Source organism: Rhinatrema bivittatum, chromosome 1, assembly GCF_901001135.1.
Source record: "Rhinatrema bivittatum chromosome 1, aRhiBiv1.1, whole genome shotgun sequence".
NCBI classification, from domain to species: domain Eukaryota; kingdom Metazoa; phylum Chordata; class Amphibia; order Gymnophiona; family Rhinatrematidae; genus Rhinatrema; species Rhinatrema bivittatum.
In genome coordinates, this window is record NC_042615.1 from 576,648,200 (window position 1) to 576,672,199 (window position 24,000).

Below are 24,000 nucleotides of genomic sequence, written 5' to 3' on the forward strand. Positions count from 1 at the left end.
CCCTTATCCATGTCTGTTACAAAGGTAACCAACAAGGTAGCTCTTTTAGATATAACGTCCTGAGAATCCTGGAGAAACTCTGATACATCAAGACTGTTATTTGAAACTAAATTATCAAAGCCCCCCACAGGGCCCTGTTTACACTTAAATTCCAGGAGGTAATAGTATTTAGATAACTTAATTTCTTTATCATGAGAAATTTGTAAAACTTCACTTGTATATTTCCTAAACAACTCTATTGATGACAATAATCTTGTTTTCAGAAAATTCACAAACCTTAAGTTTTTATGTCTCATAACATTATCAATTCTATTATGTAGAAATAAGCTATCTTTGATATTTGATGCAAAAACAGATTGTATATTAGTGGTCTGGTTAATGATTGCCATTTGTCCCTCTGTCGCAGCTAATCTGTTTTCCAAGTCCAAAAGCTTATTTGAGGCTTTTATAGAGTAATCATATAATTGAGAGACAGGTTGGGATAAGGCAGCCTCCATCTGTGAGACTACTCTCCAAATGTATCTTAAAGTTACATTCTCTGATTCTTCCGGATCACCTGGTAGATGTAACTTATTCTTTAAAGACCGAATAACTGGTTTAGGAATCAGGACCATTAATCCAAGATTTTCATTTTCCAAATGCTGATGAACATTAGTCAAGATAGCCAAATCTTGGCCCTGAACAATTGAAGAACTAGTAGAAGTTGATACAAGATAGTCAACTTGAGAAGGTTGTTGGGACACCAAGTCCATTAAACCTACACTAGAAGAGGTCCCAGATAACAACAAACCCTCAGGTGTCTCCAAATGAGGTGCAGGGGGAGGTCCTACCACCCATACTTAGAGAATGCTCACCTGAAATTCCAGTTTCTTCCACTTCTTCCATTCTCCCATCACTTCACTGTTCTAGGGATGTGCAGAGGGATGCCATACGTTGCATTCGGGATACATATTCGTTGGGTGGCAGATATGTTGTATACGTCCATATGGCGTCCCGATATGGTTATACGTCTAATCCTATTCATTACCCGGCTAAAATTAAATTTACTACAACCCCCCACCCTCCTGACCACCCCAAGACTTACCAAAACTCCCTGGTGGTCCAGCAGGGGTTCGGGAGCACTCTCACACCCTCTGTACCAGTTCAAAATGGCGCCCAATAGCCCTACCATGTCACAGGGGCTACCGGTGCCAATGATCAGCCCCTGTCACATGACCATCGGCGCCATCTTGTGCTCCTGCCATGTGACAGGGGCTGACCAATGGCATCGGTAGCCCCTGTGACATAGTAAGGGCAAGGCTATCGGCACCATTTTGGTTCCTGGCACCCGACGGCACGAGTGCAGGAGATCGCTCCCAGACCCCCACTGGACCCCAGGGACTATTGGCCAGCTTGGGGGGCCTCCTGACCCCCACAAGTCTTGCCAAAAGTCCAGCGGGGGTCCGGGAGCGACATCCTGCACTCAGGCTGTATTGCCAGTATTCAAAATGGCGCCGGCGCTAGCCTTTTCCCTCACTATGTCACAGGGGCTGATGGTTGGTGACATAATGAGGGCAAAGGCTAGCGGCTGCCAGTATACAAAATGGTGCCGGCACTAGCCTTTGCCCTCACTATGTCACTGTGACATAGTGAGGGCAAAGGCTAGCGCCGGCGCCATTTTGAATACTGGCAATACAACCCGAGTGCAGGAGGTCACTCCCGGACCCTTGCTGGATTTTTGGCAAGTCTTGTGGGGGTCAGGAGGCCCCCCCAAGCTGGCCAAAAGTCCCTGGGGGTCCAGCGGGGGTCCGGGAGTGATCTCCTGCACTCGTGCCGTCGGGTGCCAGCAACCAAAATGGCGCTGATAGCCTTGCCCTTACTATGTCACAGGGGTTACCAACGCCATTGGTCAGCCCCTGTCACATGGCAGGAGCACAAGATGGCGCCAATGGCCATGTGACAGGGGCTGACCAATGGCACCAGTAGACCCTGTGACATAGCAGGTCAAAGGCTATCAGTGCCATTTTGAACTGGTACCAAGGGTGTGAGAGTACAGGGGATGGATTCCAGACCCCCGCTGGACCACCAGGGAGTTTTGGTAAGTCTTGGGGGGGATCTGATGTTATTTCTATTGATTTTATCTCACATTCCTATTTACAATCCATTAGAAATCTTGATGTGATATTCAGCTACTTAATTGTGCTCACTCACATATCTTAACCCTGTGCAACCCTAAATACTCTACAATATGTTTAAAATCATACATGTGATTTAACATGTGATACCTGTCACTCCCTTTCTCCACCTCTCTTCCCCTCATGTCTAGGCTACTAAATCACTTTACTTGCTGACCTTCCAACTTCTGCCCACCATCAAGTATTCTAAAATTCCACTACACATCTGTGTGTCTACTCAAATTTCATTTAAAATACCAATTCCATTTAAAATGTTGTTATTTTCAAATGCATTCAAGGTTATATTACTTGCTGTCTACCAGTATTTCCTGCTATTCTTCGTCTTTTCTTCTATGCTAGTTTTACCAACTACTTTTTATAAGCCTTACGTTAGATAGGATACTTCCGAATACTATGCCGTTTCTGTTCTTGCTCCTTATCTTTGGAACCAACTTCCTCCAGCTCTCCAAAATTCAACCCCTCTGTCTGTTTCCAAAAGTAAACCCAAAGTTCATTTTCTTCAACCATATTTTTATTTAATTAATCCAACAATAAGACTGATCCTATCTGTAATTTTCCTCTGCACTACTGTTAACTAACCTTTTGGACTATGATATTTTGCAGATACCATGGGGAAAAGGAATCTTTTAAATACAAGAATAAATAAATGTTGTCACATGTCATTCACTGCCCTTGTTTTACACTCATCTGATTACATGATAGGATTTAATGTAGCCAATGTTCATATTGTAGTCATTGTATGCTAGTGTTTCATGAAGGTTTTACATTATTTAATGTTAAGTAATTATTCCTTTTTCTCACATGCAGAATGATATCTTTCTGTTCAGGAGAGATGAAGCAGGAGAAAAAGAGAAAGTGTTCCACAGCACTGGGAAGCAGGTCGATAGATGATAGACTGAAATAGTTCAGTTAGGGGTGGGAATTTGTTTGCAAAGAAATAAGATATATAGATATTTACTATGTTGTTGCATTTCAGAAAAAATGAAAAATGATAATAGGGAAAAAAATACACAAAATTTCATATTGCTTTTCTTATTGTATTTTTTTTTTTTGGGGGGGGGGGTAAAAAATGTAAGGGGGAACAAAACCCAGAACCCACCCCAACCCTTTCCATTTAGAAAAAAGCAGAGCCCCCACCACCACCAACTGACAACCCCCCCCCCCCCCCTTACAACCTCCCCCAATACTCACTACAAATACCTGGTGAGCCCTGGAGCGATTTCCTACTCCTGGGCTGGCGGCTGCCCTCATTCAATATGGCACAGGCTGCACTTTGTCCCTTAACATGGGACAAGGGCAACCGGTGCCTTTGGGCAGCCCTTTTTACATGGTAAGGGCAAAGTGTGGACAGCGCCATTTTGAAAAATGGTGCAGCCCATCCCTTAACAGAAATCATGTGCATGTTGCTGATGGGTTCTGTGCCCCGAGTTCCTTCATTAAAAAGTGCTCCTTCTTTGGAAAGCCTGCCAAATGCCTCCATTTTGGTCTGGGAGCTTATCTCTGATTTAGGAAATTAAAGAGAAAAGGCTATACTTTTCATGTATGCTGCACTCTCATGTACTTTTCTCACCTTTAATCTTGTAGTTCCTATCATTCCCCACCCCCTACCCTGTTCTATGTACTTTTCCAAACTATACGTTGTTGATGTAAACCGATATGATGTCCCCACTAATATCGGTATAAAAAAAAGTTAATAAATAAATAAATAAATGCTGCAGTGATCATCTGATTCTATGAATAATGATTCAAAATGAGTTTCTAAAATGTAAATAGCACAGAAACAGATGAACCCTTGAAAATGTAGTCTCATGGTGAAATGAAAAAATGTTTCACTTTCCAAATCTTTACAATGTAATATGCAAAGGCCAGCTCAAGGCTTTGTAGGTGTGTACACAACACAGAATTTCTAAAGGTACGGTACCTGTAGAGATGCCATTATATGCTTTTCCTTGTTTATAAAGCTTAAGTTTGAGTTTTCCATCACTTATGTACAGGAGAATATCGCCTAATGCCTGGTAAAGTTTGGTAGACAGCAAAAGGCCCTTCTTGTTCCATGTACGAAACTGAAAACTGATGAATAGCTCATCTTGTTGCGAAACGCCAGGTAGCATCAGATAACTATTAGAACTTAGAAAAGTGACAGGAACTATCTGTGGCTCTGTGCAAGAGAAGGATATATTGCCCTGAAAATGAATGAAACAGATGTGAGAAATGTTCACAGAAATGTTTTTAAAAAGTTTGATTACCACACAAATGCATCATTGAAAATGACATGCTTTAAGATAAAATTAAAAACATTACACTTTAAATCCAAAAGATGGGCAACTTTTTTTTCCTGCATAGTATATACAGTCATGGTAGAATATTTCAACTTAGGATACATTGGTGTGAGATTCATATCATAAATATCATAAATCTAATTTCTAGATGCATGGTCTGTGACATGGGGCAGATTCTAAAAGGTTGCGTGCAGGCGTACATATGCGCACGCTATCTGGCGCACACACATTTACGCCCAATTTTATGACATGCGCGCAAGGGAGTGCACAATTTTGCACCTTGCGTGCACTGAGCCGCGCTGCCTTCCCCATTCCCTTACCCCTCACCCCACCTTCCCTTCCCTTCCCCTACCTCCCCTGCCCTTTCCCCCTAAATGGCTGCTGTGCCTGGAACCTCTGACCCCACCCCTACTCCGCCCCCAGACCATCCCACCCCTTCCTGCCCCTTTAGTAAAGCCTGGGACTTACGCTCGTCCCGGGACTTTACGTGCTTTGCCAGGCCTTTTGAAAATAGGCCCGGTGCCCGTAAACTTTTTAAAATCCGGCCCTATGCTTTTGTTTTGTTTGCTTGTTTTTTCTCTTCTGCCAGGTCTCTCTCTTTATTCCTTAACATTCTGCTCTGAACAGAATATATCATGCATGTTCTAAGGTATCATCTTATTTTAATCTCATAAGAAAATAAGAAATTACCATGCTGGGTCAGACCAAGGGTCCATCAAACCCAGCATCCTGTTTCCAACAGAGGCCAAAACCAGGCCACAAGAACCTGGCAATTACCCAAACACTAAGAAGATCCCATGCTACTGATGCAATTAATAGCAGTGACTATTCCCTAAGTAAACTTGATTAATAGCCATTAATGGACTTCTCCTCCAAGAACTTATCCAAACCTTTTTTTGATCCCAGCTACACTAACTGCACTAACCACATCCTCTGGCAACAAATTCCAGAGCTTTATTGTACGTTGTCTCTTCACAAGCATAACAGGCTTTCGGAGCTGCAGGAGGAAGATGCAGCTACCTGGATTAAGGGGTCGATTTTAAAAGGGTGCACGCGGGCGTACATGTGCGCGCACTTCCCGGCGCATGCCCATGTACTCCCGATTATATAACTTGTTATAAACTTGTTATAAAATCAGGGTCGGCGCACGCAAGGGGGTGCACAATTGTGCATCTTGCATGCGCCGAGCTGTACTGCCTTCCTCCGTTCCCTTCCCCCTAGCCTGACCTTCCCACCCCTTCCCCTAACCTTCCCCCCCCCCAGCCCTACTCTACCCCCGGCCCCGCCACCACCCCACCCCCGGAGTGCCCTGCCCTGCCCCGGAGTGCCCTGCTCCGCCTCCGCCCCGCCCTGGACCATCCCTTTAGTAAAGCCTTGGGACTTACAGGTGTCCTGGGGCTTTACGCGAGTCGCTGGGCCTTTTAAAAATAGGCTCGGCACATGTAAGCCCCCCTACGCAACGATGGGGAAGGGAAGTGAGAAGAGGGGATCAGGAATGGGGTGAAAAGAAAGGGGAAGGAGTGTGAAAAAGAAAGAGGACTAGGGATGGGGAAGTTGGGAGATGGGGAAGATCAGGAATCTGTGATGATTAAGAGGAGAGAGAGAGGAAGGACCTTGGATGGAGGAAGGGGAGGAGGTTGTAGGAAGATTTAGGCAGTGGGTTTCAGGATCTGGAGAGAAGGAAGAGGTAGGAAGGAATGAAGGGAGGTGTCAGGATATGGGATCAAGGGAGGGAGGAGATGAATTGCAGTGGGTGGGGAGAAGAGGAGGGAGGTGTCCATACCATGCTTCCATCCTATTCTCTCTTGCATCCCCCTCTCTAACATCCTACCCAATGTGACATGCATATACCCACACATACAATCTCCTCTCCCTCATACACAGACCTAGCCAAGCCCCCTGCTTCTTTTCCCACCTCCAGAGATGATCCCTATGATCTGTCTGTTGCAGGCTCTCCTGTTCCCTGCATTCTACCTGGAAGGGAGGCACTGGATCAGGAAGGAGAGGGCTGTTTTCTGCTGAAGGAGATTCAGCACAACTGAAAGGCAGTAAATCTTCAACCAGCCTCCTACCCCCCATGTTTCTGCTGCACTAGCCATGGGCCGAGTGTGCCTATTGACAAATCCAGGGCTGGTAACCAGGACACTCAGGTTGGGGACCCTGAAACCAGCAACCCAGGCATAAGAGTGTTTGTTTCAGTGCTCCCAGACTTAGATGCCCTGTTGTAGGGTTCCTATGGTGGGGATATTTGCTCTGGAGCAGGGATGGTGAACTCCAGTCCTCGAGTGCCACAAACAGGCCAGGTTTTCTGGATATCTACAATGAATATGCATGAGAAAGATTTGCATGCAATGCCTCCATTGTATACAAATCTATCTCTTGCATATTCATTCTGGATATCCTGAAAACCTGGCCTGTTTGTGGAACTGGAGGTCTGGAGTTCACCATTGCTGCTCTAGATCTTCCAGATATAGAAACTCTGTAACCAGGACACCCAGGCATGGGTGGATGGTTTCTGTGGTTGCTTGCTTATGGATCCCGAACTACAGACTCTCTGCCCTAAGACCCCTCACCTAAACCCCTACTCTAGCCATCCTACCCACTAATAATAAGCTTCCTAACAAAGCTACACTCACTAATACACGCCCACTAAAACTTCAACTCATTAAGTCATCAGACCCACTAAGCTACACTTACCCACCCCCACCACAGAGCCTTTAATTCCTTTTTATTTCAGTAGTATAGGTATGAGTTAAATTTATCTTCTAACTCTAACCACTGAAGAAAACAGTGGTAGTAAAATTAAAATTAGCTACCATTTAAATGTACATTTTATCTTAAAACCTGTTCTTGCTCCCTTTTTATCTACTGTGTGCGCTGCATATCATTAACTTAGTCCATCATTTGTAAAGCTATTTTTTTAAGTAGTTATTAAAATTGTGCTAAATTTTAGTACACATTTTTATTACCATATTATTGCATCAGCCCCATAGCCAGAATGAAATATTTACGTTTGCATTTTTGTTTTCATATAATTAAGTGCATCCAATGGAAATTTTCACATGTACATTGAACATTTGTGAACTGACAGTTGCAAAGAATTTATACATATGATATACAGTTATCTTAGGTTGTTTTAAGAACTTTTTTCTCCTTTAAGACCAATGTACTAAATTGCATTAACATTAGCCATTAATATGTAATTAGCTTACATTTATGGACCATGTTAATGAAATGCAAATTAATTTACTAGGGTCAAAGATGTTATTTTAGCACAGACATTACCTAAAATATAACTACACCTACTAAAGGTTTAATTATGTTTTTGGGATTATGTGCACTTTGTTACATCGGAGGAGAACCCTTGGGCCGTGGTGGCGTTGACGCAACCCATAGGTAGGGACCTACAGGTCCCCACCATCGGCAGGTGGAGTGGGCTAAGGTTAGAGGCCACTGGAGCTTCACCTATACCAACCCTCGTTTCCTTTGGGTTGAGCCTTTGGGTGCCGGGGCCATCAGGACATAGGTGGGCCTCGAGGATAGTCGGTAGAGACAAGTGGTTCAGCCCAGAGACAGCAGTCAATAGGTGGCATAGTCCTACCCTGGACTGGGTTCGGTATAGGGACTTAAGTGCTAAAGGAACAGGAGAGAACTGGAGGCACTTAAGCAAAGATAGGCCAAGGCCTTGTAAGTCCAAGTCCAGAGGATCGGCGAGAGGAGCCATCTCTGACAGTCTAGGATCAGAGCCGGTGGCAAACGAAGGTCGTGGCAAGCAAAGTAGAACTCTGGACATGAAGAGGTCTGTAGTGTGGTCAATCAAAGCGAAGATCAGGGCACAGAGAAGGCAGGCATAGACAGGCAAGGCAGAGGTCAGGGCATGGAGAAGGCAGGCGAGGTCAGACAAGGCAGAGGTCAGGGCACAGAGAAGACAGGCATGGTCAGGCATAGCGGAGGTCCGGGGTTGGAGAGAAGCTGAAGAGTAGTCAGATGTAGCGGAGGGCCGGGGCTGAAGAGAAGCTGAAGAGTAGTCAGGCGTAGCGGTGTCAAATCCAAAGAGTCAGTCCAACACATACATGAAACAGGAACAAAGAAGACAGGAACCGGGAACCACAGGAATCAGGAACACAATGAAGAGACGATTCTAGGATCAGCAACGAGTACTTGGAGTATGAGGAGACCTGTTGCAAAGGCAACGCTATGGAGCGAGGCCTGAGCTTTTATACGCTGAGGAGTCTGACGTCAGCATCCGGGTCCGCGGCCAGGTTCCCACTGCGGGCCCTTTAAAGGAACTAATGATGCGCGTGCGCACGCCTAGGAGGGGGCGCAGCACCGATGGCGGTATCTCTCCTCAGGCCACGCGGAGAGGCCCGACAAACAGGGACATCTTGGCTGGCAACACTGGGTAGTATGGCAAGGCTGGAGGCACCGGAGGTGACCCAAGGTCGGAGCTGGCAGCCAACCGCTGCCAGTGAAGAGGAACCAGGGACTGGAGTCCATGAGAGAAGGTGAGAGGGCCGTGGCGCGGGTCTGCTGCGGGCGGCACGCGTAACACTTTTATGCTTTTTTTTTTAAATTAAGCATTTCAAATAAACACAAGAATACCTTGTTACAGAAACATGAGGTATACAACAGAAATTAAAAGCAATATCATTGGAAAATAGGAAAAAAGTCAAGCATCCTCATATAATAAAAGGAAAATGGAGGGGAAAAAGAGAAAAGGAAGCAAATATATAACACCATGAAATTAAGAAAAAAGCAGTGAGAAGACAAACCCCAGTATCACTTTATATGGCCAATCTATAGGAATGGCTATTAAGCATGTGAATCTAAGAATGACTGGAGTTGAGATGGTTCAAAGAAAATATAATTAGTATTAAGATATCTAATAAGACACTTGCAAGGATATCACAAGATATATTGATCCCCTTAGAACATATAGAAATCATTTTTCCTGAGAAGTTGGGTAATTCTAGTGACATCAGGGTATATCCATAACTTTTGTCCACAATACAAGAGAATGATTTTGAAAGAAAAATCTAAGAAAATTATTTCTGTCAGAGGAAAGAGCAAAACACACTAAGTTCCTCTTTGTGAAATCTCGGAGATATGTGAAGTTTCAAGAATATTTGTAAGGACTAAGGCTGTTTCATGGGGCAAATTCCCACCTGGGTCTCCTTCAGCTTGAGGTTGGTAATATGCCTTAGTTATTATAGGCATCACAGCATTAGGAATTTGAGAAATTTGAGAGATATAATTTCTGAAAAAATCCACAGGAGAAATCAATTTATTATCCTTAAATTAACGCTTCGCAGGGAATTTTCTATCTTCTCAAGTTTCTTAGAATATATCTGGTCTGACTGAGCCGAAACTTGCTGAATTTTTCTAGCGAAGTAGCCTGGGTATCCAATGCCTCCAGCTTAGCTCCATAACATGAAACCAAATTAGAGTTAACAAGAACTTGGTTATTAATGTCCAAAATAACCTTAATTAAAGATGAAATAGAGGATTCAAGTGTCACTAAGGCATTCCATACAACTTCCAGAGCAATCACAGGGGGCTTGCACAAACCAAGTTTACCAACCAGAGCATTTGCTGCATCGCCTCCACTCCGAAAAACTCCTTCACCCAAATCATCGGGAAGAGCTGATGTCAGGACCAAAGGCAAAGGAGCAACCACTCCAGAAGCCCCCAAAGCAGGGCTATTCTCTTTGACAATGTCCAAAGCCGCCATCACGAGAGAAGAAATAGAGCTCCTAGCCTCTTCCGCAGTTGCCCATGACAAATTTAAGGTTTTCCCGACTCACCTCCAGCAAAGCTGATAAAATGTATGATGGCAGGCAGCAGCATTCCACGGTGAGGAGGAGATGGTGTAATCAGCGGAACCAGGCTGTGGGAGATCTCTTCAGCCGGCAGGGGCTGCTTTTGCTCACCGTCGACCACCACAAAGGCCATCGCAGCCAAGCTTATTCCTGCCGTAGCTGAGAAGAACCCCTCAATCCGAGGTTGGTGTAAATCCAGTGATGGAGAGCTGGTAATATTCTCCCTCAGCTTGACTTTACACTTGGTATGCGGCATTAAAAGAAAAAGGTAATCCAGAAACAGGTAGTCGGAGAAAGGAGGCTTTTCGCGTGCTTCTCAGTCTGAGGCCATCTTGACCCTCCCCAAACTTTTGTGCTTTTTAACATGTTATTTTTCTATGTGCTAACTGATAATGAGCTGATTTACATCTCCTTACCTAATTAACATAGGTTTTTGCATTAAAACTATCAAGAGTTAATTAACATGTGTTAAAATTTCTGTTAAAGTGTAAACTAGATTGCTAACATTGCCAGCACATTTAAAACACATTAATGCTTGCCAAAGCATTAGTACACCAGAATATCTACCCCTTGTGATCCTGCCAGGTACTTGTGACCTGAATTGACCATTGTTGGAAACAGATTATTGGGTTTGATAGACCCTTGATCTGACCCATTATAGCAAGTCTTATGTTATTATGTTATCTGCCAGTTTCTGTGACCATTTTTGCACATTGACTTCTGTTGCAAATACTTCCCTTTCAAGAATGTTTTATTTTCCAGCTAAAATGAACAAATAGTATTCCAAATAGTACCTTTTTAAAAATAAAGAGCTCAGCTTTCACAACTGTCTGCAATATACAATTTGCACTTGTAGATTGGGGCTCATAGATTTATATTAGTATTTTAAAAACTATGCGGTAGGAACCATACAATTTATAAAATAGGATGTGTTTCTGCCCCCAAAGTATCTAACTATAATAAAGAAGAAAACTGCCCTGCGTCGGCACAACTGATTTGCAAATTAAGCTCCACCTCTCTCCCTCCCTGTAATCTCCAGATCTGCCCCTCTTTCTCTCTTTAAGGAAACTGAGCTCTGCTCCCTCTCTCCCTGTACTCCCTACTTCCACCCCACTCTCCAGCTCTGCCCCTTTCTCTCTGTACTGTCCAATCCACTATCTACTTCCACAAATGGAAATTGAGCTCCACTCCTCTCTGTCTCTACTTTCCGGCTCTGCTCCCCCTCCCCCAAGCTGTCCAATCTCTCTCTGCTATCACACAGTACAACTGAGCTCAGACTACACTCTGTACTAACAAACATCTCAATTACACATTTTCTATACTTCACGGTATTTCCCAATTCTTGGACAGGTTTTACTACTAGTGTGCATTAGGGATGTGCTTTTGTTTTAATGACATAGACAATATCAATGACATTGCCTTTTTCATTTCATATTTTTCTAAACTGAAACATAAAAAAAAAAATTCACAAAATTTCATTATTTTTAAATTTTTATTTAGTGGGCACTCTTTCGATCTAGTGGGCACTATTTGAGTTACTGTGCATTATTACAACTCAAAAATAGTGTGCACCAAATCAAAATAGAGCACATTCAACAAAAAACTTTAAAAAAAGCAAAAGAAAACCTAATGAGGCAAAAAAAAATAATGGGGGGAAAATGAAATAAAATGAAGGAAAATTTGTATTGAAACATATCCTTAAAGGTCAATTTTCAAATGACGTGCATGTAAAAGCAAGCACTTGCATGCATAGAATAGCATGTCAGAGAATATAAGCTATTCTAAAATCCACAACATGCCATGTAAATCAGGGTCCATGAATACATTTGTGCTTGTAAAAAGAGGTCAACATGTATGCGCATATGTTGCTAGTGATGTGCATAAGTCTTTTACTTACTTATATTTATGCCTGGTCATTATCTGGGGTAAGTGATCATCATAAATATCTCAGAAGTGAAAAAATGACTGGGTGGGGAGTCTGGGTGAAGTGGTGGGACTTCATGCTGAAAGGCCAGGAGGGTCTTCAAAAGTTGCAGATGGACTAGGTGAACTAGAAGACTAATTGGTAGGGATGTGCATTTGTTGTAAACAAAATAGATAATGGCAATGAAATTGCCTATTTCATCTTGTTTCAGGGGTGCCACGAAATTAAAAAAAAACCAAAATTTTGTAAAATTAGTATTTTGAGTTACTGCACACTAAGGCCTGGATTCCTCAGTAATGGGGGGTGGGAGGTGAAGCAGGGGGCGGGCCTGCAAAAGCCGGCAGCGATCGCACCACCGCGGTGTTATCGCTGCCGGCTTTCGCATCCAATAGCACCGTGAAAGGTGGTGCTATTGGGCACGCTACTGGCAGCGATAAGGTGTCCTACCTTTTTGCCATCAGCGAAGTCATCACAGAGTCCGCCCCGACACCGCCTCAACTCCTCCTCTTTCGGTGCAGACTCCGCCCTGACTCCGCCTCGATTTAGGTAGTGCACGCGAAAAGAGACTGAGAGGATCCCTAAGCCCTGTTAGTGCGCACTAACTCCAAATTTAGGGAAACCCGAAATAAACACCCCGAACCATTTTAAAATGAAATTAAATAGATAACAACCCAAAGAAAAAATGACACAAAAAGAAAATCAGTGCACATCTCTACTAATTGGTAACACTGGTTATTTCAATTTTGCATTTATGTTAGAAAATCCCTTGATTTACACATGTAAAAGCCAACATTGGGGGGTAAATGCATCTATGGAACAGAAGAAAATTCTACTCTTGTATCCCTGTAAAATTGGAAGGAAAAATATGCTATTATATCATTTGGGCACAGTTTTCCGGCTAAATTCCGATTTTTCCAGCTATGTAATGCCTTTGCCAATACTTGGATAAATCTGAACTTATTCAGGATAAGTAGCGCTTTTTTTTGTAGACCTATCCGGCTATCTGGAAAAGACTGAAAAGCACTACTAAGATGAACAAGTAGTACTTTTCAGACTTATCCAGCTAAGTGCTGCTACTTAGGTGGATAGATTGGAACTTATCCAGATATGTGCCACGACTTTTCCGAGTAATTCGGAACTTGCATGGCTCTTGGAATTTACATGCACAATAATTTATGTATGTACATGTATTCATATTTTATATCCTGCTCCTATAATTTCCTTGCAGATTATAAAATACGGTAGCAACTTGTGTGCACCCATATACACATGTATATATGGGTGCACTTGAGCAGTTTTGAAAGTTATTATCCCTGTGTGCACATACTTTCAATGCGGGAACTCACATAATTTCTATGCCCATTTTATACAAATATAATAGGGCCTGGTTTTCAAAATAATTTACATGCTTAAAACTATTTTTTATACATGCAAATGCACTTTGCCTGTGTAAGTGGGCATTTGGAAATTGCTACAATATATGTCATTGAATTGTCAATAGGTGTCACCTGTGTTAAATGCACTTAGGGGTCATTTTCTACAGCTTTCACGTCATGTGCGGCCATGCATGCATGCTATAAAATATGTGTCTCCATGGGCACGCAAATGATTCCATGCACACATGGATACATGCGCGGTTTTCTAAAAATCTACCCCATAGGAGGTAATTTTCAAAGAGTTACGTGCTTAAATGTAACATGCTATTATAGCAATTTTTAAAAGCCATTTACTCAAGTAAAGTGCATTTACTTGACTAAAACTTAGTTTTGCACATGTAAACACTTTAAAAAATCAGACCCTTAATTCTGAACCTGCCCCAGAATACCTCATAAAACCTGTTTTCTCCCTGTAATATGTCTTTTCAACACTGCAAGTATGTGTGTGCTCTTGAGTTTATAATACAGCATGTATGCATGCACTACCTGCTATATTCGTGCATGTATTCTAATTTTACATGCACCTCCTGCATAAGTGTTTGAAAATTACTTCCAAAATATACTTGTGAAGCTGCTAAAAAAAATTAAAAGTCTGTGCAGTATATTTTCATAAGAACACTTTTCGTTTGTCCTAATACAGCAGAATATTCATTATATTGACATCTATGCTGCAAATGTTATTGAATGTGAAAGAACCTTAATTAAAACAAAAATGGTCCATGTATGCAACTACAGCAAGAAGAATGGTAAGCCGAACTGACCCACACTGAAAAAGCAATCAGGAGACTAATTGAGCTTGTTAAAAGCCAAACGCTTTGCCATCTGTAGGCTCCTTTCATATCATTTGGACAGCTGCCTGACACCCGTAACAATCTAGCAGACTTCCTACTTAACAATGATTTTCAGGTGGCACAGGCAATTTTTGGCCCTTGCAGTTTAAACCCTGTGATCCTTTAGACATTACTTAACATTTCTTTCCTTTATAAAGCGTAAATCAGCTGGTAAGTTTTGAATAGTAAATACTAAAAATACATATGTAATATGATAACAGCTAATGACCATAGGATCTGTCTATTTTACTATAGGGATTCCACTAAATAGAAATGAGCTAAAAGCATTTGAAAAGTTTTGAGGGCTTATTTGTTCACAACTATTGATTTCATCCAGAACTTTATTTGGTTTCAGACGCTCAAAGAGGTACATTAAAAAGATTTGGGTACATTTTGGTTGGATGCATATATGTGCACATAAGTAGCCTTTATTCACATACTCCATATTTTATAAGAGCTGAAAATGTGTTTGTATTTCATTTTTGCATGCACATATATATACACACGTAAAAAAAAGGGGTGATTTAGAGTATTCCAGGGGGCAGCCAGCACTTACACATGTAAGTTGATATCTTAAAAGACACGTACATACATTTGCCATTTTATACACGTATTTTTACACCTTATTATGTGGCGTAAGTCACATTAAGTACATTTACAGGTGAATTTTCAAAGGCATTATGCAATTTTAAAAAGCTTACTTACTCGAGTAAAGTGCATTTGCACATGTAAAACCCCATTTTACACATGTAAATGCTTTTGAATAGAAATCCCTTATTGTGTAGTACTGAATTGCTGGGAGTGCTGGGTGAACTGGGGGAGTTCAGGAAGGTCTCAATGACCTGGAGAAGAACTGAGTGAACTGGTAGGCTAACTGGTAATCTATTCATTTTCATGTACATGCTAGAGATGTGAATCGTGTCCTCGATCGTCTTAACGATTGATTTCGGCTGGGAGGGGGAGGGAATCGTATTGTTGCCGTTTGGGGGGGTAAAATATCGTGAAAAATCGTGAAAAATCGAAAAAACGTAAAATCGCAAAACCGGCACATTAAAACCCCCTAAAACCCACCCCCAACCCTTTAAATTAAATCCCCCACCCTCCCGAACCCCCCCCAAATGACTTAAATAACCTGCGGGTCCAGCGGCGGTCCGGAACGGCAGCGGTCCGGAATGGGCTCCTGCTACTGAATCTTGTTGTCTTCAGCCGGCGCCATTTTCCAAAATGGCGCCGAAAAATGGCGGTGGCCATAGACGAACACGATTGGACGGCAGGAGGTCCTTCCGGACCCCCGCTGGACTTTTGGCAAGTCTTGTGGGGGTCAGGAGGCCCCCCCCAAGCTGGCCAAAAGTTCCTGGAGGTCCAGCGGGGGTCAGGGAGCGATTTCCCGCCGCGAATCGTTTTCGTACGGAAAATGGCGCCGGCAGGAGATCGACTGCAGGAGGTCGTTCAGCGAGGCGCCGGAACCCTCGCTGAACGACCTCCTGCAGTCGATCTCCTGCCGGCGCCATTTTCTGTACGGAAAATGGCGCCGGCAGGAGATCGACGGCGAGGCGCCGGGTTCCGGCGCCTCGCTGAACGACCTCCTGCAGTCGATCTCCTGCCGGCGCCATTTTCCGTACGAAAACGATTCGCGGCGGGAAATCGCTCCCTGACCCCCGCTGGACCTCCAGGAACTTTTGGCCAGCTTGGGGGGGCCTCCTGACCCCCACAAGACTTGCCAAAAGTCCAGCGGGGGTCCGGAAGGACCTCCTGCCGTCCAATCGTGTTCGTCTATGGCCGCCGCCATTTTTCGGCGCCATTTTGGAAAATGGCGCCGGCTGAAGACAACAAGATTCAGTAGCAGGAGCCCGTTCCGGACCGCTGCCGTTCCGGACTGCCACTGGACCCGCAGGTTATTTAAGTCATTTGGGGGGGGGGTTCGGGAGGGTGGGGGATTTAATTTAAAGGGTCGGGGGTGGGTTTTAGGGGGTTTTAGTGTGCCGGCTCACGATTCTAACGATTTATAACGATAAATCGTTAGAATCTCTATTGTATTGTGTTCTATAACGGTTTAAGACGATATTAAAATTATCGGACGATAATTTTAATCGTCCTAAAACGATTCACATCCCTAGTACATGCACAGGTTTTAAAACTGGGAAGCTTATGCTAGTATACCAGTACATATGTCAGTAAGTCATACTTTACTTTTTAGAGGACCAAAGACCTGTGAGCCTACTCTAAACCCTAGGTGGGAAAGAACCAGTGATGGATCCTGCTGTGAGAGGCAGTGAAGGCAGAAGCGATATCCAGTTTAAGCTTTAAAATATTTTTTGGACCTAAGAAGAGTGGGGAGGTTTTTGGATTCCCCTCCCCACTGGGTCTTCAGAGTGTAGAACTTGCCTGATCCCACTAAATTTTCCTGACGAGAAGTTCCCCAGAAAGATTAGAGAACAAGAATAAAAGAATCATTAAGGAAGGAAGAACAAGAGCAGGAGACCCCAATTGGATCTCTGCCATCAAAGAAGCAGGTCGGGCTGGGTGTCTGAGAAGATGTTCAAAGGTACAATTTTTTCAGTAAAGTTGGGGACACCTACCTTCACAAGGATTCCCACACAGCTGCTGGGAGAGTTTGCACACATTAAATCACCATGGGCTCTACCCAGAGATCTGGTAAAAGGAAACCTACCCACCCAAAATCATATCTGTACCATCAGTCAGATGTAAATTCATAGTTCTGGACTATGGACTTTATTTAATCAGTACCAATCAGTAAACTATTATTTTACACCCAAACATGGTCCTGTCTGAGTTATTATAGCCTCTCACCTCATGGGAAGTACCAAATGTCTACACACACACTGGCGACCTTTTCTCATCATCTAGGCCATAAGTGAGATTGTCCCCCCATAGTAAGAGACTCCTCCAAGGATTAAGAGTCAGCATGGGATGGAATGGTTAGCTGGAGCAGCCACAGAAGAGATAAATTAGTTATGTACCCTAAAGGGGAACAATCCTCCAATAAAGGAGTTACATAATTGGTGCCCAAAGAACAATGGGGCTTGAGAAGGGTGGAAAAATGTGCACTGTGCGTTTTGAAGTGAAATGTGAAGTTCAGCATTCGTACAATGTACAAATAAGGTTAGAAAATTAACTGCGACATATACAACAAAATGGTTGGTCTCTGGAGTAACCTTACGGCCACTCAATAGCCCTTTCGGACCTGCCGTATGGGAACATCAGATGTGACAGGATGGACAGAGACTGAGGGCTGGAACGAACAGACTCAGATGAAGACTCAGGATAGTTGACGGACTTGGAAAAAGACTCAGGTTGCTTGGAGATACCAGGTTATGGAGAATGCTGAGTGAGTGCTGCCACCCGGAGTGCCTTACACAGCCACTCAAGGCAGGTTGCGGACCATGCTGAAGGCGAAGCAGATTCCAGGTGAAGCAATGGAACTTCGAATCAAAATATGACGAAGATTCGGGAGAGGCCTGCACCGGGACACGCCCTCCACAGCTAGTGAAGGCAAGGCACGGGCCACACTGGGACGGAGCAGGTTCTGGCAGAGTCTTAGACATGGACAGAGGCTGACGCAAGGAACTCCAAAGACCAGGACAGGATTCAGGATACAAGACTCAGGATACAAAACTCAGGACTTGGAACTCGGAACTTGGAACATTAAAAGCAAGATCTTCCTGAGGCTTGTTCTGCCGGCGAGAAGGGCATCTGGATACGAGATCATCTGGACACAAGGACGTTAGGAGAACAGGACATCTGGGAATTCAGGGGATCTGGAGAAAAGAACAACTGGAACATCAGGATATCTGGAACTTGACAAGATGGAGACACAGGATCTGATGAGAGACCAAGATGAAGACAAGGAATTCCCACACAAAACAGAGTGCCTAGGAGAAGCTGGAAAGATGAGAAGTCCTAAGGAAGACTGGCTCCTTGCGAAGGCAATGAAGCAATGAAGACATTCCCTACTTATAGGGCTAAAGATAACCACCCACGATGACATCATCAGGAGGGGCCAGTAGGGCTGGCCCTTTAAGATCTGGAGAGAGGCGCGGCCTCATGCCTAGTGGCATGATCCTGGAGAGTGGCATCCATGCCGAAAAGAGGAGCTGGAGCAAGACCAGGCTGCAACTGCGCCCAGCATCGGAGGTGGCTTTCTGCCGCAAGAAGGTGGACTGAAGGCGGCTCCAGCTGCAAGGAAACTCCAGCGGCGGCCTCCGGACGGTGAAGAAGATGGCATCTGCAGCCTTCTGGCCACGGAAAGAAGAGGAGATGTTGGTGGCATTCCCCAGGCCGCTTGATGGACAGGTGACGGCGGCGGGCCCACCGCGGACCACGGTGGCAGTTCCTGCTGAAAGCAAACAATGCCAGCGGCCTCCAGGCCACATGGAAGTATGGCAGCAGGGCCCACCATGCAGGAGAAGGATGCGGGTGGCCTCTGGGCCGTGAAGGCAAAATGATGGCGGCTCCTGCCATGAGACAATGGCATCAGGGAGCAAGAAAGCCGGCTGGGAGAAGGTGAGAGACTGTCTGTGGTGCTAGCCACAGGCAGAATCACAACAATTGGATTTAAGTAGCTACTACATATCTTAGCTCCAAATTACAAGGTACTCTCCAATACAGCATTTAATAGGTGAACGATTCCTACTCTGTACAGATGAAGGCACAAACAGCCAAGTTGGAGGATAGTAGCATCCATTTCACCAGTGACATCTGGACCTGCCAGAACACTATGCCTGCCTCTCCCTGATGATTATTGCTGGCAACTGGATGAAGCAAATTGAAACAGCAGTCTAGCAGAGGTGGATAAGCAGGGTACAGATGGGCTGTGCTGCACTCCTCAGCCCATATCATGGAAGCAACAAGGGGGATGAGAGAGGGCTGTTACACATTAACCCAGACAGAGGAGCAGTGAGTGAAAGAAAGATGACAGAGAGGAGAGCAGCTACAAACACTCTACTGGTCTCACTTACATGGAACGGGGTTGAGTATTAGAGGCCTAACAGGCAAATTAGCATTCTATGAGACTTTGCTGATGCTGGCTGCCACTCAGTGTGGTGACTTTGGTTTGTGTGGGTGCAAATGGTGGATCTTTGGGGGGAGAGATCTTGAAGTATCTCCATTGGTATCCCATGGTATAGAGCGAGATTAAGGAATATGCAGCAGAGCAGCACCCTTTCTTAATCTTTGAGTGGGGGCATACATTAAAGCTCCACCCATTTTCTCCAAACAGTGAAATCTACTTTTGAGAACTCCAAAGGTTCATAGAAACATATATAGAAACATAGAAACATAGAAATGACGGCAGAAGAAGACCAAACAGCCCATCCAGTCTGCCCAGCAAGCTTTCACACTTTTTTTTCCCTGATTTTTATCTGCTACTCTTGGCCATTGTTAGTAACTTTTTGGTTCTAGTTACCTTCCACCCCTGCCATTGATGTAGAGAGCAGTGTTGGAGCTGCATCTAAGTGAAGTATCTAGCTTAATTGGTTAAGGGTAGTAACTGCCGCAAGAAGCAAGCCACTCCCATGCTTATTTGTTTACCCAGCCTATGCAATTCAGTCCTTGTTGGTTGTTGTCTGAATATAAATCTTCTTTTCTTTATCCCCCCCCTGCCATTGAAGCAGTGAGCTTCGCTGGATATGTATTCCAAGTGAAATATCAGGCTTAATTGATTCGGGGTAGTAACCGCTGTAACAAGCAAGCTACCCTCATGCTTATTTGTTTACCCAGACTATGTAATTCAGTCCTTGTTGTTGCCTGAATATAAATCCTCTTTTCTTTATTCCCCTTGCCGTTGAAGCAGAGAGCTATGCTGGATATGCATTGAAAGTGAAGTATCAGTCTTATTTGGTTTGGGGTAGTAACCTCCGCAACAAGCAAGCTACTCCCCCACTTTTTTGTGAATGTAAATCCTGTTTTCCACATTTCCTCTTGCCGTTGAAGCACAGAACAATATTGGTCACACTAACAGTGAGTATGTTTATTGAATAAGGGTATTAATTTCCAGGTAGTAGCTGTCATTCCCGCAAGCCACCCCCATGCCTCTTCTCTTCAGTCACATCCTCTAGACTTTATGGATCCACAATATTTATCCCATGCCCCTTTGAAATACTTCACAGTTTTGGTCTTCACCACTTCCTCAGGAAGGGCGTTCCAGGCATCCACCACCCTCTCTGTGAAGAAATACTTCCTGACATTGGTTCTGAGTCTTCCTCCCTGGAGCTTCAAATCGTGATCCTTGGTTCTGCTGATTTTTTTCCAACAGAAAAAGTTTGTCGTTGTCTTTGGATCATTAAAACCTTTCAAATATCTGAAAGTCTGTATCATATCACCTCTGCTCCTCCTTTCCTCCAGGGTGTACATATTTAGATTCTTTAATCACTCCTCATAAGTCTTTTTGGTCACCCTTCTCTGGACCGCCTCCATCCTGTCTCTGTCCCTTCGGAAATACAGTCTCCAGAGGCCTCACCAAGGACCTGTACACTTCCCTTTTCTTACTCGATATTCCTCTCTCTATGCAGCCCAGCATTCTTCTGGCTTTAGCTATCACCTTGTCACATTGTTTCCCCGACTTCAGCTCGTTAGATACTATCACCCCAAGGTCTCTCTCCTGCTCCGTGCACATCAGCCCTTCACCCCCCAACGAATACATTTCTTTTGGATTTCCATACCCCATATGCATGACTGCACTTCTTGGCATTGAATCTCAGCTGCCATATCTTCAACCATTCTTCAAGCTTCCTTAAATCCCGTCTCATTCTCTCCACTCCTTCCAGCATGTCTGCTCTGTTGCAGATCTTAGGGTCATCCGCAAAAAGTCAAACCTTACCTTCTATCCCATCCGCAATGTTGATCCTTGCAGCACTCTGCTTAACACCGCTCTCTCTTCAGAGTAAGTTCCATTTACCATCACACATTGTCTTCTGTCCGTCAACCAGTTTGCAATCCAGGCCACCACCTTGGCACTCACTTCTAAGCTTCTCATTTTATTCACCAGCCTTCTGTGTGGGACCGTATCAAAAGCTTTGCTGAAATCCAAGTAGATAACATCGAGTGCTCTTCCTCGATCCAATTCCCTTTATAAAGTAAACCCATAGAAAGTGTATATTCCCTGCTCACACACCAATGTTTATAGCAAGTGCATTGTTGGCCCCACAAGATTTGCAGACCTCTGGAGCATGGGGAGAGAAAGCCAGGCCCTGGTGCTATGGAATGCAGACTTATCTTGACAAGCCACTTATGTCAGCAATGCTGTTACATGCCCCACAACACCCCCCCCCCCCCCAAGTCCATGCCATTGCTGCAAACACAGAGCCAGAGATGGAATAGAGAAAGAAGCATCTCTATTACCTACATGCTAGCCATCAACATAGAGGCCATCCTCAACATTTTTATATAGGCTCAATATGCTAAGTATAAAAGAATCATGCACAGGTCCCAGGTACCTGGCCAAAAAGTCAAGGATGCACAATCGAGCATCACAGATCATTTGCACATTGATGGAGTAGAACAGCTTTCTTTTTCGGAAGATCTCCCTGTCATGGGGTGGGATGATGGCTACATGAGTGCAATTAATAACTCCCAGAACATTGGAAAAGTCTGCGATGGCTTAAAAGCCTTTATTCAGTTCCATTAAGTCTTGCTTGTCCCAAGGAAATTCATGTGGTCAGATACAGCTGTTATGACCTGGTCCAGACAGCAGGAAAAAGTGGTTTGCAACATGCTCCCCATGACCCCCTACTGTCATTTGGAAGGACTCACTTGCAGTTTGTACAATAGTTTGGCGAGGTCTGGTACAATGTGGGACCTTTCTGTTACCAGATCCAGATCCCCCCTGATTTCTTCATATAATTCCAGAATAGCCTGAGAGTTGAGGTGAGACCTGCTAACCAAGTAATCCTCTGGCATGCCCAGCATTGAGTCTCATGGAGGAAAGATGTGCTCCCTGCATCTCCTCCCTCATGACCGCCCGTGTGCCAGGCGCTACCGTGGACCCCAACTCTCTCCCTGTGGGGCCAGTGGCTCAGGCTCTAATGCAGGGACTTCCCTAGGAGGGCTTGGAACTTCCCTTGCCTGTTCTTATGGTTGTTGTTGTTCCTCTTGTTATTGTCTGCGGTGAGCCTCCTGAAGCATCCAGTATCTCCCAACAAGTAAACTTGCCACAAACATTATGGGTTTAGGAAGACAAGCTAGGTAAGAACAGGTGTTTTTCTTGGCCCAGGAAGGCCTGGTAGGTGTGCCTGATAGAATACCTCTTTTTGTCACTCATGATAATAGCCGAGATAATAGCCATGATCTGCACTAACAGCCTTAGGCACACAATAACATGTTTTTTTCTAGAACCACAAAAACAAAGGTCTAGTTATTTCGGACATTAAATCCCACATTAATGTGCGTTACGCTATAGCGGAATACAGTAGGATACCTTAATTAACATTAACTCCTCCCAGATGCATATAAAATTTTATATTTGCATGCTAGCTAGCGTTGCGCTATTTATCTCACGTGCAATGTGCATTACACCCCATTTTACGTGTGCTCCGGCCCACTTTGATGAATAACCCAGACAGGCAGTTAAAAAAGTTACCTCCATAATGCCAAAAAAAGTCCCACACCACTTCCATCTTCATAAATAACAAAGCTAAAGCTAAGATACTTCCATAAAAAGTCATATTTAAAACCTTGCTTCAATATTATGGTAGCATTCTCATAATTTCTAATATATGTAATAAGAACTTTTGTGAATAAATAATACATAAAACTAATTAATATCCCTATGAAACAATCCTAAATACATAAGACTTGCATTACAATTATTAGGTCAAGTTCAATAAGGATGTAGCCACTGTTCTGTGTATACACTCTCTAACAGTGGCTTTCTAAATCTTTATGAAACACCTTTTAAAGTGAATTTTAAAAGTTCAGTGCACGCATCAATTGGAAGATGTGCGCACTAGTTGGGCTGGCACATGCTGACCACATTTTAAAAGCCGCTCAGATATGCATGTATCTACTGCTGCATGCACATCTCAAAACTTTTCAAAAAGGGCAGGGCGAGGGCATGGTCTGGGTGCGGCAAGGGTGTTTCAGGATGTGGCCAAGAGATTTGCATGTAAATACGCGCCTGGGCACCCACCCAAGTCATAAAACATAAGAACATAAGATATGCCATACTAGGTCAGACCAAGGGTCCATCAAGCCCGGTATCCTGTGTCCAAAGGTGGCCAATCAAGTCACAAGTTCCTGGCAAGTACTCAAACACTAAATGAATAGATCCCAAGCTTACTAATCATTATTGATTAATAGCAGTTTATGGACTTCTATTCTAGGAACTTATCCAAACCTTTTTTAAACCCAGCTAGACTAACTGCTGTAACCACATCCTCTGGCAATGAATTCCAGAGCTTAAGTTTACTTCTGCTATGGAGAAGGTGTAATTAAAAAAAAATTTAAATTAGCCATAACTGTAGTGATTTAAAGGTCTGGGGTAACTGGGAGGATTGAAGGCTATCAAACCAGGTGAGTTTGG

General features: G+C 43.9%; 1 protein-coding gene across 1 annotated transcript in view; it reads right to left on the reverse strand.

The window, feature by feature from the left end:
• The window catches only part of CNTNAP4 (contactin associated protein like 4), a 1,044,358-nt gene that overhangs the window by 500,549 nt on the left and 519,809 nt on the right, over positions 1 to 24,000 (reverse strand). Inside the window, exon 8 of the mRNA XM_029616960.1 lies at positions 4,096 to 4,357. Coding sequence (XP_029472820.1) covers positions 4,096 to 4,357 — 262 coding nt within the window. The remainder of the gene's footprint in view (positions 1 to 4,095; positions 4,358 to 24,000) is intronic.